General features: G+C 40.4%; 1 protein-coding gene across 1 annotated transcript; it reads right to left on the bottom strand.

Annotated features, from left to right (window-relative positions):
- Window positions 1-2,554: 2,554 nt before the first annotated feature.
- LOC134063424 (cholesterol 24-hydroxylase-like) lies at window positions 2,555-14,094 on the bottom strand. The gene is made up of 15 exons (XM_062518874.1): window positions 13,834-14,094; window positions 12,442-12,519; window positions 11,772-11,856; window positions 11,239-11,312; window positions 10,799-10,885; window positions 10,055-10,193; window positions 9,627-9,740; window positions 9,378-9,534; window positions 7,707-7,769; window positions 6,655-6,727; window positions 5,297-5,381; window positions 4,762-4,872; window positions 3,157-3,245; window positions 2,978-3,044; window positions 2,555-2,781 (listed from the first exon to the last, which is right to left on the bottom strand). Exons 1-15 carry the CDS (start codon window positions 13,995-13,997, stop codon window positions 2,635-2,637), a joined length of 1,533 nt encoding a protein of 510 aa, XP_062374858.1. The 5' UTR covers window positions 13,998-14,094; the 3' UTR covers window positions 2,555-2,634.
- Window positions 14,095-19,666: the final 5,572 nt, after the last annotated feature.

Raw genomic sequence — 19,666 nt, 5'->3', positions numbered from 1 at the left:
TGTGTGTACGCGCAGGAGAGAGAGAGAGAGAGAGAGAGAATACTAATGTGTCCTGAGATGGTACTGTGTGGGTGTGTGTGGGTGTGTGCGCGAGAGAGAGAGAGAGAGAGAGAGAGAGAGAATTGTCGTCTTACATACCACTAATGTGTCCTGTGTGTGTGTGTGTGTGTGTGTGTGTGTGTAAGAGAGAGAGAGAGAGAGAGAGAGAGAGTCCTAAGGTCGTTCTGCATGCTGGAGTCACATGTTCATCACAGATGTCACCGGTGTTCACACTAATGATAACAAATGACTACCATACCCTTGAATGCTCTACTGAACACGAAGACACACACACACACGCACTCTCTCTCTCTCTCTCTCTCTACATATAGTTACAGCTACAGTTACATATGTAGATGAATGCTTGGCAAGCAGTCAATGTTGGAAAGTGTGGAAAGTGTGTGTGTGTGTGTGTGTGTGTGTGTGTGTGTAAGACGTGCCTTATGAAGCTCAGGGTGTAAGAAGTTATGTGACAGTAATAAAATCTATGAAAGCACTAATTCCTGTGTCCCTCATTCCTGCTAATTAAGGCTAGTCAATATGGTGTTCGTTGAGGGCGAAAACTGTCCATTCTGCACCATTCTGCACTCAACATTTTCCATGACCATTGTGAGCATTGGTATTAGAAAGCTGGACAGGCTACTGCATTGTTCATCCAGTTCTATTAGGTGGCATATGCGAACGCTGCCGTCATACTACTAGGGGCAAATGTACCTTATTGTCTTTGGGCAACACTTGCTGGCAATTACAAACTTACTCTAATCACTTACTCACTAATTTGCTTACCAGAGAAGCTAACTCACAACAGAAAAGATAACTCACTACCAGAGAAGCTAACTCACCCACTCACTCACTCTCTTGGTTGAAAACAACTTGACAGCCAAGCTAACTCACACACACTAAACAGAAAAGACATCTCACTACCAAAGAAGCTACCTCCATAACAACTAAGGAAAAGGGAATTAACAGTTGTTTTCATTTGCTGAATTATTTAAAATAGGCTAGATCAGCTGCACACTATTACCTGTTAAATATTTCAAGTATATATAACAGGCCTGTTTAGTAGAGGTTCTCATAGGACAATCTGATCTATTCCCAGCGCTGTGAATGCCTCTCCTCCAACAACCTCCACCACTCCCTGCCTTGTTGAAGACTTTCCTTGGACAATTCCAGGGTTGTTGACTCTTTTTGGACCATCACCCCAACCATTCCCAGGCCTGTTTTGGAAAGGTCCTCGTAGGACAATCCCATCTATTCCCATCTTTCCCAACATTCTTCTCGGACAACCCCATCCATCTGCAGGCCTCTACAGTCCCAGTGCAGCAATGAGTGAACGGTGTAGTGGTTAAGGAGGTGGGCTAGCGTGAAATAGCCTGGAAATTGTTGGTTCAATTCCCGGCATTCCAAGTCACTTAACCCCAAGCTGTTCCGGGGACAATATAATCGCTTGTAATACAGTTCACTTAAGTCACTTTGGACAAAAAATGTCTGCTTAATGTAATGTAGTGTAACTTGAAGCTCCATGTGTATGTGGTGTTGCGTCTACGGTTCCTTATGTATGTGGTCTGCATTCCAAGTGCAGCAATGATAAGACACAGTTTTCTTTAATCAGTATTCATTATAATCATGTCCACAGAACAAAATACATTATCTTCTTCAACCTAAACAAAATACTGACCTGAAAACATGGCAAAATGTCGTATACAGATACACAGCATATAAATGGCTACACAGTCTAGTGTAGCATAACCTGCATCTTGAAATCAAGTAGCATTTCGTAAGTGTGACTGGAATTTAAGACTGAGCAACAAAGGCTATTGTTTTTATTTGATTATATGGTTAATGAACGACTTGAATAAAGTATCATACATATTGTGTTTTCATAGCAGTAATGTAGCCTGTTAAAGCAACACTAAAGCACTTTTCCTCTGTTGCACGCACGCTATTTGTTTATCCACCAACTAACGACGTCCACAGACAAGGTAGAGCATGTTGCATGATTTTATGAAGCATGATGTATTGCGACATCGAAGCAAGTCAAATTTATAGTTTCTTAGGTCTCATTTCATCGACCTACAGTTATGCTACCCGATCTGGTAAAGTTACATAGTGCGATTTTAGCCGATAGAGGGCCGCAAAGTGAATGCAGAAATGCTGTTCACCCTGTTACGAGTTGATGAACTGCTGAAATGATTTTGGAAACATTATTTTAAGGTATGAAAAACTCTTGAGTGTTGCTTTAAAGGGACACTTCATCGATTAGCATTAAGCTTTGTATCTTTAGAAAACCAGTCATGTTTTTGAATGGTCGTGCATCATTCCCTCAGTTTGCCTTGAGATGGGAGAAATACGGATTTCAATGAAACCCATGAATAGGACTTCCTGCTTTCAATTATGTAAAATTATGATTTTTACATCATTGAAAGCAGGAAGTCCAACATTTAAATCTGTATTTCTCCCATCTCAAGGCAAACTGAGGGAATGATGCAATACCATTCAAATACATGACTGGTTTTCTAAAGATACAAAGATTAATGCTAATCAGTGAAGTGTCCCTTTAAAGTAGGCCTATGTAGAGGGCTCTGACTCAGAGGGTTAGGCGTTGTCCCGCAGTTTGACCGTACATCTGACCCCATTCTGTGGCCTCAGGGAGGCCAAGTCCTTGATCTCAAAAGACTGTCCCGGCACCAGGCTGAAGTCGAACCTCTGCACCAGCTTGGCCAGCGCAACCTTTGCCTCCAGCTGTAAACAAACATGCCGTTTATGACCCCGCCTGTTTTCCTTAGATAGTGAGTCGGAAATTCTGATCTCATTATGTAATGTGTGACTTTGACATGGGCTAGGTTATTGTTACTTTCTGATCTTTAAAATTAAATTACAAATATACATGGCAGTGTCTTTGTATGCATGTGTGTTTGTATGGATGTGTGTTTTTTACCTGGGAAAAGTTTTGCCCAATGCAGGACCGTGGGCCCAAGGAGAAGGGGTAGTAGCAAAAATAAGGCCTTGGCGGATAAAGCATAAAAAACAACATTTTCAAAATCATATCTATCTCCATAATGCACAATATCATTGTTGTGAACAAACTGATCAACATATTGTAATTTGTTGTCTTACTTAGGAGCATTCAAATGAAATCTCTCTGGATCAAACGTCAGTGGATCTTTGAAGAATCTTTCCAGCCTTGAACTCACATATGAACTGAACTGAAAATGTCAAAATTAGATTCAAAATGAAAATGTCAAAATAAATGTAAAATGGTCCATGCAATATGCAATATTGAAATATCAAGTTTGTCTTTCAATCTTACTCAACTGTCTTTAATATAATATATAATATATAAATCAAAGTCAGCATCCGGCCAAAAACCTAGGCTGTAACTGTAAAGAGTTAACTTCAGGATGGTATTTTAATCAATTCGATCACAGACGCACTACTGACTGTAGCCTACAGGTAGCCCTCCCCATTAGCGGTAACAGCAGCATGCAGTCTGTAATCACCTTCCTGCAGTCTGTAATCAGCTGGCTTGCACTTTATTTATATTTAATCTTAAAGGGATATCCCACCATTTGGGTTGAATTACTTATTTTCCACCTCCCCACGAGTTAAACAATTGATTTTTTTTTTACCTTTCTCCTGTTCATGCAGCCATTCTCTGAGTTTGGCCTAGCAGCCTAGCATAGATCATTGAATCAGATTAGACCATTAGCATCTCGCCTACTAGCATCACGCATAATAGTGGCTAAGAATTCCGGTAATTTTCCCACTTAAAAACTCGTCTCTTCTCAAGTTCGAAAGTGTAATAAGACGGAACAGAAAATGAAACAATGAAACAATTTTCTAGGCTAATTTCACATAGAACTATACTCTCAATCCGAACAATGAGTGTAATTCCCCAAATGATGGAATATCCCTTTAAACCTCAGTCTATACTGATATTGTACTATTCCCATCCTCTTTTCAATTGTATATTGCATCTTACATGTGCCTGTTGAGGTGTCCACGACCATGGCAAGGAGGCGGACATTCCCAGCCGGATTCCCCCTCTGGACAATTCCATTACCATATCCCACCCATAGAGTCTAATTTATTTGCAAATGTACAAACTGTATGTATTCTTACACATAGCCTTATTCTACTGCCCTGCATTCTTTTCTTACTGTTCTGTTTTTTATTCTTTTATGTTTATTTGTTTGAGTGCTGTACTTTGAGAGCAAAGTTAACCAAATTCCTTGTTTGTTTACACAAACCTGGCCAATAAAGCTGATTCTGATTCTGATCAGATCTGGCCCGGACTGACTGCAGGATCCATGCACTGATCATCAATAAGATGTAATATCTTTATAGATCAGTGGATCCATGTCAGAACAATCAGGTCAGTCTCCGGAGGGAGCTAGACGGGGTAAACCCAGCCCAATCTGCCTACGATCGCCCTGCAGCTCAGGCTGGAAACCTGCACATCTATCTCTCCTGCTTTCTATCTACATTTTCTGGAACCGATCACAAGCTTATCCACCAGGCGCACCTGGATTGTTGGTCTGATTGGTTGAAAGAATGTCCAAATGCGTACAGAGTCATTTGAACTATGCCCATTGATCATGCCTCTTGTGCAGTAGGAAGACAGGGCAGACTCCCCAGACTAATGTTTGATCTTAAAAGATTGAGCTTAGTCTGGTGATAGCCAGACTAGGAGGGAGCTCCTTGTTGAGCATGGCAACTTACTATAACCATACATCCTCCTGGGATCTTCATTCCATCGATGACCATGTCATGCGGTAGATGGCGAGATGTCATTGGAGCAGTAGGGTACAACCGCAGTGTCTCTTTCAGCACCTACAGACAGACACATTACATTTGCTTGACGCTTTTTTGGCCAGAGTGACTTACAACATGGTAAACATTTTAAGCTTATTAAAGCAATTGTCACAAAAATTCAAGGACATTTTTAAAAGGTGTAGTAATAATAAGTGCATCAGTGCAATTGTGCGGAGGGGGGGGGGGGGGGGGTGCAATGGTCCGGAGGGGGCAGACAGACAGAGACAATATTCAGAGAAGAAGATTATGAGTGGGTGGGGGGGTTCTCCTCAAGGTTCCTTCCTGTTAAAGGGTTGTGTTTTCATTGCCACCTTCCCCTAAGTGTTCTCTCTTATGAGTTCAATCTCTGGACTCTGTGAAGTTCACTGAGACCATTTGTTATTTGCATGAATAAATAAAGTTATAACTAAATAGCTGAATTCTTTAACACAGTGTAAACGACCTGAGTTAGGTAGGTGAGGTTTCCCAGGTCTTCATAGCTGATCTCCTTCTTCATCCCAATCACTTCATCCACCTCCTCTGTTAGCCTGGGATTTTATTCACATTCATTTGTCTCCATTTGTCAATGCAACATTTCAAAACATTAATGGTACATCAGCAATACATTACATTACATTTGGCTGACGCTTTTTAGCCAAGGCAACTTACAACATGGTAAACATTATAAGCTATAACAACAATTTTAGGACAATTTAAAAGGGAAGAGTGTCATAAGAGTAAAAAAAGTGGAAAGTGACAGAAAGTGCAGCAGGAATAAGTGCATCAATGAGTGCAACTGGTTTGTATATTATAGCGTTGTTTATTTCCATTAGGCCATTGATTACATTTACATTTTTTTCATTATTGCTGATTATCCCATAGTTTGTTATTATAACTGATTGAATGACTTGTTTATTTACTATTCTCCTATTTAGTCTTTGTTTATTTTCATTAGCTTTGCTATATTGATACTGTTTACTGTTTATGTTGCTATTCCCTTTAGTCAAAACTAGTCTAATCAACTGCCAAATTTAATTATTGTATTGTTTTTGGTTTGTGTGTCGTCTTGGACAAAGGCGTCTGCTAAGCAACCTTAACCATAACCATAACCATAACCATTTGTCAATGCAACATTTCAAAACGTTGCTGGTACATCAGCATTACATTACATTACATTTGGCTGACGCTTTTTAGCCAAAGCGACTTACAACATGGTAAACATTTGATTAAGTATATTTTGGGGGGCTTTTTATGCCTTTAATGCGACAGAACAGTGAAGAATGACAGGAAGTGAACGGGAGAGAGAGTAGGGGTGATATCTGGAAAGGACCACGGGGCGGGAATCGAACCCGGGCGGGGCGCCATGGAAGCCAGATTGCCATGGTCGTGGACACCTCAACAGGCGAAAGCAGGTGGTAAGTAAAGGATCAGCAAGACTAGTAGTAAGTAGTGCTATGAGAGGAAATGTTCTCTGAGGAGCTGGGTCTTCAGAAGTAGAATAGAATAGAATAGAATAGAATATATACTTTTTTGATCCCGTGAGGGAAATTCGTTTCTCTGCATTTAACCGAATTAGTGAACACACACAGCACACACACAGTGAGATGAATCACACACTAACCCAGAGCAGTGAGCTGCCATGCCCAACCAGCGGCGCTCGGGGAGCAGTGAGGGGTTAGGTTCCTTGCTCAAGGGCACTTCAGCCGTGGTGGACTGGTCGGGGATCGAACCGGCAACCCTCCGGTTACAAGCCCGAAGCCCTAATCAGTACACCACGGCTGCCAAGTATTTTGAAGATGGAGGACATGACACACTCCATACCTGCTTAGGATCTCTGGATGTCTTCCAAGTTCCATGATAGCAAATGAAAGCTGATTAGCGGTTGTTTCTTGACCTGGATATGTGATCAGTTGGTTAACGAAAAACAGAAGAGCCTGTCTATGGAGAGCTTGTTCAGTCCCTATTACTGTAAACCCCATTGTACTGAATTTGGTTGCAGTTCCACCAGAATTCCACTGGGGGTGATTGCTAGTGAGTGCAACATGAATGGGAGTCTATAGTAGCCTGGCTATCACCAGACCAAGCTCGATCTTTTACGATTGAACATTAGTCTGGGGAGTCTGCTCTGTATTTTCTACTGCACAAGAGACGTGATCAACGGGCACAGTTCAAATGACTACGCATTTGGATAGTCCTTCGACCAATCAGACCAATGATTTGGGTAGATAAGCCAGTTTGTGATTGGTCCCTGCAGATTTGTAACGGAAGCAGGATAGAATCATTTGGAGGTTGCCAGCCTGAGCTGCAGGGCTAAATCAAATCGCCGGCAGATCGGTCTGGATTTACCCAGTCCAGGTCTATGGAGCTAGATGGCTAAATTTGTCTCTTTCACCTGTTTGTCATTGAAAAATCACATATCTTGTTGTAGTTCCTACAAGTTTAATCTGGATTATAGGTCGAAAGCTGAATGAACTAGTACTTATGTCCTTTTGATTTCTAACAGGCTGGGTCATTGTTGCTCATAACACGCTAGCATTCTGCTAATGAATGACGTCATTGACACGTTTGAAAGACTTTTTAGAACAAATAAGTGACTTTAAAAGTTGTAATACTCAGCACTGTGCTCCCCTTTCGAATGCAACATTCAAATTACTAGACAAAAAACTATATCCAGAGAAAAGTAGATTTTGAGGGGTTCGGCTTCATAGACTTCCATTCTGCTCTCGCCTGTGAGCGCCCTCATGTGGAACCAGAGAAGGAATTGCAACCAGTTCAGAAATGGGAAGTTTCCAGAGAGTGGAAGTTCTCCCCATAACAGTATGAATAATTACATCGACCAAGTCAATTCATTTTCAATGTCATAAGACAGTCACCTGCTATGAAGAATGTGACAAAGTTGTCCAGAATGGTTTCTTCATCATCATCATTGCTTTCTTCTGTGAAGATAAAACAACTTAAAAATAAGATTTTGATGTCAATCCTTAAAGATGATGATTTTTAGATCCCAGATAAAAGTGAAGGTGATATATTCCTGAAGGTGGAATACCCATTCTAATTGAAGGGATTGCAAAGATTGCACACTTCTCAGAAATAAAGTGGGGCTTTTTTCAGTGTGAAAAGTGATATTTTTCTCCTCTCAGGGCTGCAATGCAATGTAAGGTGTAAAAATGTGAGAACATAATACTGTAGCTGGCTTCAGACTGTCGAGCCAGGCTAATTTGGGGGCCACCTGGTGCTAGTAGCTCAGGTCCACCAGCCTCATAACCTTGAGACCTTTCCGTTCAGACTGTCAGGCCATTTAGCCTCTTCACATTACTCCCCGACACGCCCTCACTTGTGAAAACGTCACCAATACCACACATTTTCAAATAGGATAAGCAGATCAAGTCATGTATCTTGAATCTATCTTGAATTTCCCCTTGGGGATCTGACCCTGCCTTCACATTGACACCGCCTCTAGCCCGACTCTAACCCCAAGTGGCCCAACGTTTAGGCTGGGCCAGAAATCAGGGGCTAGTAGCATCAAGAAAGCCTCCCAGTGGCCCCAGGTAGCACCCGCGCCGAGAGATGTGAAAGCAATTCGGCCCAGCTAGCTCGGCTTTGGCTCGACAGTCTGAAAAGGGCTATTGTGTGGAAAGATAACACTGCCTACAGCTAGGGTAGCTTGAGATCATGCTCTACGAAGAAAACCTTTCAGTTTGCATCGCTGTTATCTTATCTCACCTTTTCTCTATTCAGATAACCGATAAAAAACAAACCAAACATTCCTCAGATGGCTGTATCCTACATCCTGCATACTACAACTCCTTCCACTATTAATTTTTCCAAGCCTACATACTTCTACTGTTTATTGATTGTCAAATTAAATATATGGTATGCTGCTCCATCTGTCTTCATCTACAGTTGAAGCAACGTACCTGCACTTTTAAGGATCTGTGTAAGCAATGTATCTGCACTTTTAAGGATCTGCGTAACAATGTATCTGCACTTTTAAGGATCTGTGTAAGCAGCGTACCTGCACTCTTAAGGATCTGTGTAAGCAATGTACCTGAACTTTTAAGGATCTGTAAGCAATGTACCTGCACTTTTAAGGATCTGAGTAAGCAGCGTACCTGCACTTTTTAGGATCTGTGTGAGCAATGTACCTGCACTTCTAAGGATTTGTGCAAGCAATGTACCTGCACTTTTAAGGATCTGTAAGCAATGTACCTGCACTTTTAAGGATCTGTGTAAGCAGCATACCTGCACTTTTAAGGATCTGTAAGCAATGTACCTGCACTTTTCAGGATCTGTGTAAGCAATGTACCTGCACTTTTAAGGATCTGTAAGCAATGTACCTGCACTTTTAAGGATCTGTAAGCAATGTACCTGGTCCTGCACTTCTAAGGATCTGTGTAAGCAATGTACCTGCACTTTTAAGGATCTGTGTAAGCAGGGCAGCGTACCTGCACTTCTAAGGATCTGAGTAAGCAATGTACCTGCACTTCTAAGGATCTGTGTAAGTAATGTACCTGCACTTCTAAGGATCTGAGTAAGCAATGTACCTGCACTTTTAAGGATCTGTGTAAGAATGTCCTTGGGCACATTCTCTCCATTCCGAACTGCTCTTCTCCTCTCGTCGATCCACGTCTTTCCCGTTTCTCGGAGAAGCAGTATGGCTTCCTTTATCTCCTCAACAACTTTTTTATTCTCAGGCTGAGACTGGAAAAGGGGAAAAAAAACAATGATAAGCCTTAACCAGGACTTTTCAACTCATTTCACTTTCTCTTGTCTGTGCAACACAGTCACCTCACCTCAAAGTCTTTGTCTCGGGTATGGTGGAACATGCCTTTGAGACAGAGTTCAATGGCTCGAGGGAATGGAGAGTCACCTGAATTGAATAAGTCTAAATCTACTCCAAAGGCCACCTGGATACAAACATAACCATCACAATCCAACAAAACATTAGGTTACTTCAAACATAAGCCTCAGCAGGACAGATTCTTATCTAAATATAAAATAAAAGTCTTGCAGTCTACAGATCTACAGATTCAATAGCCTACAGATTCAATAGCCTTATTCTACTGCCCTTCATTCTATTCTTACTGTTTTGATTTGTATTCTTTTATGTTTTATTTGTTTGAATGTTGTACTTTGAGAGCAAAGTTAACCAGAGTCAAATTGCTTGTTTGTTCATGTAAACGTGGCCGATAAAAGCTGATTCTGATTCTGATTGTGTGACCTTGGTAATCACGTCCAGGGTGAACGTGTTAATTAGCTTGTCCATTTGAACAGGAGCCTGTCTCTCAGCGTACTCCTCCAGTTTTCCCATCAGGCACTCTGCTCTCTCATTGAAGACACCCATCAGGCCCCGTAAGTATCTGGTGGAAAATCAGAACAGCAGAGGCCAGAGAAAGCAGTCATTTGGTAGATCAGACAGTAGGCTACAAACAGTGAAAAATATTTGAATGACCTATGTGTACAGACTACAGTAATTTCTTGTGTATTAGGGCATTGTGTATAAGTCGCAAGACAGTGTTTATGCAAATTAAAGAAACAAAATCATATTAATACCATATTAACGGGTGTATTAACCTCATGGCTGAAAAACATTAGACAAAATCAATGTATAAGCCGCGGCGGATAGTTGGGAAATTAATTACGACATGAGCTTGTCTTCTCTCAGAATAAGTTTATGGGCCCTGATTTAAATGGCAGGCAAAGTACAAAGGCTGTCAACAAATAAGTTCTCATGCAAGAGCTGTTGTGTAGCATGTGAAAATATTGAGTTGACTGAACAATGTTTGTGGTTAAGGCTGTTCTCATGCTGCTACATTAGCAAACTGATTGCTAATAGCTGTAACAGACAGCTATAGTTAGACTTGGCACTTTACCCATCATTCAAATCAGGGGCCTTACAGTGAGCTTCTTTAAATAAAATCTTATGTTAAATAGATAAAAGAGAAAATAGTGTATTATTACTCACAAACTGCTAAAAGCAGGATCCATAATTCTCCTCTGTTTGTACCACTGATTGTGATCCATAGCAGTCAGTAGGCCATTTCCAAGAAATCTGACAAATATCAAGAAGTTTAACTTTAATGTAATAATAATATTTCAGATATCAGATAAGATCAAATATCAGATAAGAAACCTTCAGAGGCCGAATGTCTACAATGGACTAAGTACATCAGATTAAGAACCACTTTATACAAATGAAGTGGTTTTGTATGTCTTCAGGGGTAATTTAAGGTAAATATGCATCACATTTCATCGTGAATGGAGCTTCTGTTAATGTGAGTGAGAAGCTTTTCACAGGGCAAGTAAATCTGCACATTACTGTAACACAAGACATTACACACACACACACGCACACACACACACACACACACACATGTGTTATGTATTATGTTAACACAATATTACCTGACACCAAACATGCTGGAAAGACGCTTCATCCCCTTTGGCTCTTTACCATACTTTGGCGACATCAGAATCTCCTGTAAGAGCAAGTATAGGCCTTTTAAGGTCTGGTTACAGAGAGACCAGAAAGCCACAACTAAGACAATTTAGGGGCTTTTATTAGAATAGAATAGAATAGAATAGAATATTTACTTTTTTGATCCCGTGAGGGAAATTCAGTTCTCTGCATTTAACCCAATTTAACCGAATTAGTGAACACACAGCACACAGTTAACACACAGTGAGGTGAATCACACAACCCAGAGCAGTGAGCTGCCTGCCCAACCAGCGGCGCTCGGGGAGCAGTGAGGGGTTAGGTGCCTTGCTCAAGGGCACTTCAGCCGTGGTGGACTGGTCGGGGATCGAACCGGCAACCCTCCGGTTACAAGCCCGAAGCGCTAACCAGTACACCACGGCTGCCCCCTATTTACCATTTAAGGTCTGATTACAGCAGACCAGAGAGCCATAATTAAGATCAATTAGGGGCTTTTGTTTACCTTGGTCGCCTCAGGGCAGGTCACAAGGAGAATAACAAGAAAGTATAAGTTAAGTCTGCAGACAGGCCCACCTGTTTCAGTTACCCTTGAAAAACATAAAAACAATCAACAAAGCTATGGCAGAACAAAATACAAGCATGTATTCGTGACCCTTTGTAACATCTTTGTATTGTTTTCCTGTTTGTTTGTTGTATTTTCTTGTGTTTTCTTTGTTTGTACTGTTATTTGTACTTTGTTTGTTCCCTCCTATGTAAAGCGACCTTGGGTTTGGAATGTCTATTTCACATTACACAGCAAGTATGACTCAGAGTCAATGACTGTAGCCTAGGCCTACTTGTCACAGTTCTTAGTTGTAGGGATTGTAGAATTTAATTTCACTTATAGAGTGCCAAAAAATTAGTCTCATGGCACTTTACAGAGTGTTAAACATTTAGAGAGAGCTCATGAGTAACAGGGGCGAGTACAAACTAGAATTGGAGATATATGTGGGAAGAAATCTCAGACAGATCCACGATTCAAGGGCCTAACCCATCTGGTCAACTGTTGTTGCTTTTTATTTGTGCTATACAAATAAATTGACACTGACATTGACATTGACATCTGCCTGGGGTCAGTCACAGTTCAGTAAGGTCATTAAGTCTTTAGAATCACTAGAATACAGTCCACTTACCATCGCAGAAATGTGTCGTTAATATTACGGCCAGATCTTGTGTCTGCCAGAAAAGGTACCAAATGTCCAGACAGGAAGCTGTGGATGTCATATTATATGTTATATGTGATGTGTATGATGCGTATGAGACTGTGAAGTGAACATCAAATGCTGGTGTCGTTTTATGGAATGTACTGACATGTGAATAATATCCTTTATAGGACAATAAAGACTCTATCTATCTATCTATCTATCTATCTATCTATCTATCTATCTATCTATCTATCTTTCTAAAGTTTCTATCTATTTATCTATCTAACCAGCTGGCTAGTAATTATTAAAGTAATCACATAGGCACTGATACATTGAAGCTGGTGGATAAAAAATTGTGAAAATTACAAAGATGCCAATTGTGCTAAATCCTCTTGCTGTACATGTATGATGACAGTCTTAGTGCATAATTTGCTTGATCAGTTTATTTTCTTTAAATAAGATGTTATTCAAGCTGTATGTTATTCATGTTATTCAAGTTGATGACAACCAAAGTTAATGCATGGACATAACCTTATAATCCATAGGCCCTATATGGAAAAAAATCTGATGAATTTGTGTCACATACTTTTTGAATAAGAATCCCTCAAAGGTGATCATGTCTTTTCACATAAAGAATGTATAGCCATTTTCAGATAGATATATAGATCGATACATAGATACTTTATTGATCCACAAAGGAAAATTCAAGAGCTTTGTCTGATCTGATTTTTTTGGAGACTTTTGTCAATTTATACATATACAGTAGCCTACAGTATAAAGTATAGAGGCCGTTGTGTAGGCCTATTTCTGATTAGAAATATGAAAATTGTGTGAAAGGTCAATAGGCTCTTTGAGGGTGGTTCTGCAGCTGGCAGTTGATACAGGTGCAAATCAGTTTGAGTCCTTTATGATTTTTATAGAGCCAATGCAAAGTCTTGTTTACAGAGGAAATTAAAGATAGATTGCCCAGGTGTCCTTTTCAAGACCTAGGCCTACGTTACAACGTTTGAACGAAGTTCCTTTGTAGTTCAACAGTTGAAGCTGAATAATTAGACAGACATTAGGTTAGGAGAAGAAGAAGCAGAAGCAGAAGAAGAAGAAGAAGAAGATTTCGGAAAACAGAACGGTGCATTTCCATTTCCATGCACTGTAATAAGAAGAAGCCTTGGAATAACGAAAGTGCATTTCCATGCACGGTAATAATAGACAAATAATATGCTAATATCAATCATAATACGTCTTCGTAACAACAACAAACATACATTTACAAATATGATGCTATTATAATGAGTTATAGTCTTATAGTTTCGTTAAATGCAAAGAACCTCTAAATTCTCGATTGGTGAGTTTTACGCTTAAAACTGTAAAAGTATAGCCTACTGTTTTCTTGGTGGTCCTGGGATATGATCAAACTTTCGATGCACATATTTTGTGTAAAGAACGAAACCAACAAACACTAGGAAAGCCACCGCGACTCCAGCAAACACCAGATATCCAGTCCACACTGCAATATCCCACAGTGTAATCGTATGAATTAGAGCCATTTCTTTTTTTTGACAGACGTCTAAATTACGTGATGAGCAATCAGGTATTTTTGTGAAGGTTTACTCTAGTCTAACGTGACATGACAACTACGCTTGACCATAACCATTCGAGGAGGAAGTAGTGTGAGAGTTCATGCTAGGACAAACGAAAAGGTGCGGTTGTTCAGTAGCCTGACGACGTCATACTCAATTCTTATCAGAATATGAGTCTGAAACTGCTCTTAAAGCTATCCCTAAGGGGTTAATCCAGCTGATACAAAGTCATCTATCTTTTGGAGAAGATAATATAATTCAACACAGACTAATGTTAAATGGGTTTGATATAATGGACAGAAAGTGTAGTAATAAACATATTCGCAAGGCTCTTCAGGCTAAAAAAAGAATTACACCAAGGGGGAAATTCTACTGGGGATCTGTGGTTGAAGATGTTAACTGGACAAAAGCTTGGCTCTTGCCTAACAAATATTGTATCACAAATAAAATAAAGGAAGTTCACTTTAGAATTTTACATACGATATATCCTGTAAATGCCAGTATTGCTAAATACACAGATATCAGTGCTACATGTTCATTTTGTGATGATGAGGATGAAACACTGCTTCACCTTTTTTTCAATTGTAAGGAAACTAAGTTATTTATCGATAACTTAAATAGACACCTTTTTGATTCCTCTTACTCCCTTGGTATAAAAGACTTTTTGTTTTATTATGAAAACCCTGAAAATAGTTCATTGGATTATGTTGTAAACTTTTTTATTTTACAATCTAAATTTTTTCTCCACAAACAAAAATTGCAGCATGTACGGCCTTCCTTCTGTGCCTTTAAGGCAGAAATTGACTCACTCCTCAGCTCTCTTCTGTTGGTTAAAAATAATAACAAAAATGTTTATGCTTAATTCAGGCAGTATGGCTTTTATGCTTAATTCACACAGTATTGAAAGTATGAATGCTTTTCTCCTCTCTCAGATTAATCTATTTTGTTGTTATTATTTATTTCTGTATACTGTAAGTTGTGTTTTTATTTATTAGTTTTTGTCTTGTCAGTTTGTCTCTGTCTAATTATTTGTATTATTGTTTAATATGTGATGTATTGTTATCTGTACTGTTTTTGCATCAATAAAAAAAAAAAAAAAAAAAAAAAGAGTCTGAAACTGCTCCATTCAGCTGCGATTATGGGGCGTGATTCAACCGATACAGTGCGGGGGGATAACTCTGCACTCATTGGATAGACCAAACCAAACAGAACAAGTTATTGGCTGTCAGTATCTGCGAAATCTAAGACAGAAATATGTAGCAGGGTAGGCTATGGAAAACATCCTCCTTCGTTTTTAAAAATAATTCCTTCAAACTGTATGCAATGAACAGCTGGGGAAGTGTGTCGTTAACCCAACGAGCAAACAGACATTTTTAAACAAACAGGAACAACATCACCCAAACATGCTGTTTTAACTGGGTGAAAGTGAAACTGAAGTTTTCCCACATATCCTCGTTGGTCTAAGTGTTCAGAAATAGTTGTGCGAATCCGTGATTAAACCTCCGTTTCAATAGCTAAGATAAACGAAAGGCCAAACTGCATGAACAAATTATGCATTCATAGCCATAGCGTTTCTGTTGCAATCAAAATCAACCTAAGCGAACTTGGGGACCCCATGGTCTCACACCCAACTCGTTGAACGAGGACGCATGCAGCCGTGAACGTCACTGCTGTTCATATGTCAATCATCACGTAAAGCCCGCCCTGTGAAATGTGATTGGTCCGAGCAGAAGTGTATCTCGAATAGTAGCAGCTGAACGGAGCAGTGCCAGACAGAAGTTCCCTGCAGAAAAAGAATGGAGGCGGGGCTAAACTTCGGTCTGGCATCCAGGCTAGTTGTTCAGGCCTACCAGACATAATCAAACAGGCACAGATCCACTGGATTGGGGTTAACTTGTAGAGGTAAAGTTCAGACAGGGTTCACCTAGCCTGTCGAGCCAAGATGTAGGGTCTGGACACTCACCGTAGACAGGGCTCAATCGGAGGGGTGGGATAAACAGTTGTCTTTCAAATTCCCTCCCCGCAATAGGATAACGCTAAACGAATCATCTTCTTGTTTTCAAGTAGCAGGATGCGTAACCTTCCCTCTCCACGCAACAGGATAACGCTAAACGAATCATCTTCTTGTTTTCAAATAACAGGATGCGTTACCGTCGCAACTTCTGGTCGCATGTCAGTCACCATTATGTTAAGCCCGCCCACCGACTTTATACAAGCTGTGATTGGATCGCTGGTGCTTCGGGTTCTCAGTTCCCTGGCTCAATGGATCGTGCCTAGACTGCCCCACCAGCCAAATTACATTTGCTGCCGCTAGGGGCGTCTAGGTAAACCAGATCGCGTCTACGAACGTAGGCTGTTTCAAAACGCATATCCTGCCAGTAGTAGCCTATTGTGAGAACGTAGATGAGAACGTAGGTTGTTTCAAACCGCATACCTCTGTCAGTAACCTACACTGCGAGTGTGATTGTGCACTTAGATGAGTCTTCACTTGTAGAGATGAGAACCGACTGTCATTTTTAAAAGATGTTTATTACCTGGCCTGTCTCAAAGAGGCCCAGCATGAGTGGACAACAGCGCACTCTTGTGGCCGGTGTACACACAGTGCAGTCCAGTCATCACCAGATATCTCATGATTCCACAATGCTCTGACTAAATAACCAAGTAAGATAACTGTATGTGTAATAAAGATGATCTACTATCACTACTATCTTACTACATCTATACTCTGTTTCAGGTTATGTTCCATCATAACTTGGAAGGAGAGGTGCAAACGCACACCAAAGTCGAGATACAGGCAACTATGTTTAAAAGCTTATGGAGAGAGAGAGAGAGATGCCACACACTCCGAGTTATTAAGTGAACTTAAGTAAGTTTTTAATAAAGCGGTAACGTTTCGGCCTGTGGCCTTCTTCAGATCGCATTATCGCATTAGTTCCATCATAAACCACCACACCCCTGGTGATCTAGCTGGTTGTTGGACAAGATGAGATGACGTTCACCTGGTCGTTCAGCAGACATGAAGCTGCTGCTCACACCCTATAGGGTTACAAGAACGTACATATATACAGTATGTGTGTGTGTGTGTGTGTGTGGGTGTACGCGCAGGAGAGAGAGAGCGAGAATACTAATGTGTCCTGAGATGGTACTGTGTGTGTGTGTGTGTGTGTGGGTGTGTGCGAGAGAGAGAGAAAATTGTCGTCTTACATACCACTAATGTGTCCTGTGTGTGTGTGTGTGCGTGTGTGTGTGTGTGTGTGTGTGTGTGTGTGTGTAAGAGAGAGAGAGAGAGAGTCATAAGGTCGTTCTGAATGCTGGAGTCACATGTTCATCACAGATGTCACCGGTGTTCACACTAATGATAACAAATGACTACCATACCCTTGAATGCTCTACTGAACACGAAGACACACACACACACGCACACACACTACTCTCTCTCTCTACATAATGAACAGTTACAGCTCCTAATGATGACATTACATCATGACTAACCCACCTCCAAGTGCACACACACACACACACACACACACACACTCTCTCTCTCTTTCACACACACACTGTGAGATAATCACACACCACTGCTTTGTGATGAAGATTAATGATGGTCCACAAGGTCTGTGTTCATAATTACCTATTAATTTGGACACAAGGGCAGGGGTGTGTGAGCGTGTGTGTGCGTGTGTGTGTGTGTGTGTGTGTGTGTGTGTGTGTGTGTGTGTGTGTGTGTGTGCGTGCGTGTGTGTGTGCGTGTATGTGTACGTAGAAGCAAATGCCTTCATACATTCATTACTTTCTGTTCATTCTCAACAGCTTTTAAGAACCTCCACAGCAGGTGTGAATGTGAGTGTGTGTGTGTACTGTATGTGTGTGTGACTGCTCCACTCCTCTCCCCTTCCCTCCGTTTCATTTCATCATATTTCCTGTGGTATTACATCAAAGACCAAACCCACACACACACACACACACACACACACACACACACACGTACAGGTGTGCACAAACACACATGCGAGCGTGTGCACACAGGCACATATACACAAAGAGAACTCCAGAGCAGTCTGGTCTGCTCTTGTACTTGATCTTGCCCTTGAGAAGAGCTGTGATGTGTGCGTGTTTGAGTAGTGTGTGTGTGTGTGTGTGTGTGATTGGTCATAATTGATTGACGTGTGTGTGTGTGTGTGTATGATGGCAGATGTGTGAGTGTTTGAGTAGTGTGTGCGATTAGTCATAATTGATTGATTGAGTGTGTGTGTGTGTGTGTGTGTGTGTGTGTGTGTGTGTGCGCGCGAAGATTATTGTGTCTGTGGCCATGCTTCCTTATAACCCATCATCCTATATTAATTACACACACATCATAGCTAATCTATCAATTATGCCAGGCATTACCAAACACACACACACACACACACACACACATCAGACCTAATCAATCATTTATGCCAAACATTACCAAAGACACAGACACAGACACACAGTCACACACATCAGACATTATCAATCAATTACCTCAGACATTTCCAATCCACACACACACATGCACACTCTACAGAAATCCAATCAATTTTACCAGACATTACCAATGATGTCTAATCAATAAATTAGATCAGACATTACCAATCACACACATCACATATTGTAGTCAAACATAATTAAAGACATTCATTAGTCCACACACACACACACACACACACACACACACACACACACACACACACACACACCTCAAATAATAAAATATGATCAAAGACAGTAATTAATCAGTGACTAGTCATCTTTATCATTAGATCAGCATCCATATAAAATCCATGCATGTGGAGGGGGAAAAAAACGATGCAAAATCATACTGTAAAACAGAATGTCTTGTGGCTAATGAAACCAATGAACTACAGTACATTTTATCCACCTTATTCCTTAAACCTGAAATCTGTCCGGTTTTCATCTTCCATCCATTCTGTTTACATTATAACTTTGTGCATTCTCAGTACGCTAACTAGAATATCCTTCAACTTATATATTTCTTTGGATATGTTGATAATTCTGCCCTCAGTATGGATATTCTACATAATATACTGTATAACTGATATTAAAATATAAAAGTTTGCTTTGCTGGGGAGAAGGGATGGTGGAAAGTGATGATTGGAGGAGGGCTTAGGAAAAGGGGCAAAGAGGTCGTCAATTTAAAAAAGAACAATCTTTTATATTTCTCTTTACCTTTTCCTTATTTACCTATATACATATATATTTAGTATTTTTTCATTGATCTCCTTTGGTGTTTCTTTTGTTCTTTCATTTTTTCTTGTTTTTTTACTTTTATTTATACTGTGTGAGGATTGCCATTGTGTCAAAACAGATGTACAGAAAGTAGAACAGATAAACACAGACACACTTAATTAAAAACACACACAGATAAACACACACACACACACTAAAATATTAGATATACAAGTTTATTTATCAAAATAATGAGCTTAGATACACATTCATTAGACTGTCATCAGGTGACTACGTGTTCCTATTTACCCATGACTCATGCTGTGTGTGTGGGGCCTGGTCCTCACCACACACACACACACACAGACACACACACGCACGCACGCACGCACGCACACACACACATATACACACACACAACCAGG

Source organism: Sardina pilchardus, chromosome 18 (assembly GCF_963854185.1).
Source record: "Sardina pilchardus chromosome 18, fSarPil1.1, whole genome shotgun sequence".
In the NCBI taxonomy this organism is placed as follows: Eukaryota; Metazoa; Chordata; class Actinopteri; order Clupeiformes; family Clupeidae; genus Sardina; species Sardina pilchardus.
The sequence above is the reverse complement of the archived record's forward strand: the minus strand, read 5'-3'. Positions and strand labels throughout refer to the sequence as shown.

Excerpts from the sequence above, each read along its gene's own strand:
- LOC134063424 (XM_062518874.1), bottom strand. The coding sequence starts at position 13,997 with ATGGCTCTAATTCATACGATTACACTGTGGGATATTGCAGTGTGGACT. Across the intron at positions 10,886-11,238 it reads TCCAGCATGTTTGGTGTCAG|ATTTCTTGGAAATGGCCTAC; the intron begins GTAATATTGTGT and ends GATATTTGTCAG. Across the intron at positions 9,741-10,054 it reads CCCTGGACGTGATTACCAAG|GTGGCCTTTGGAGTAGATTT; the intron begins GTCACACAATCA and ends GTTTGTATCCAG.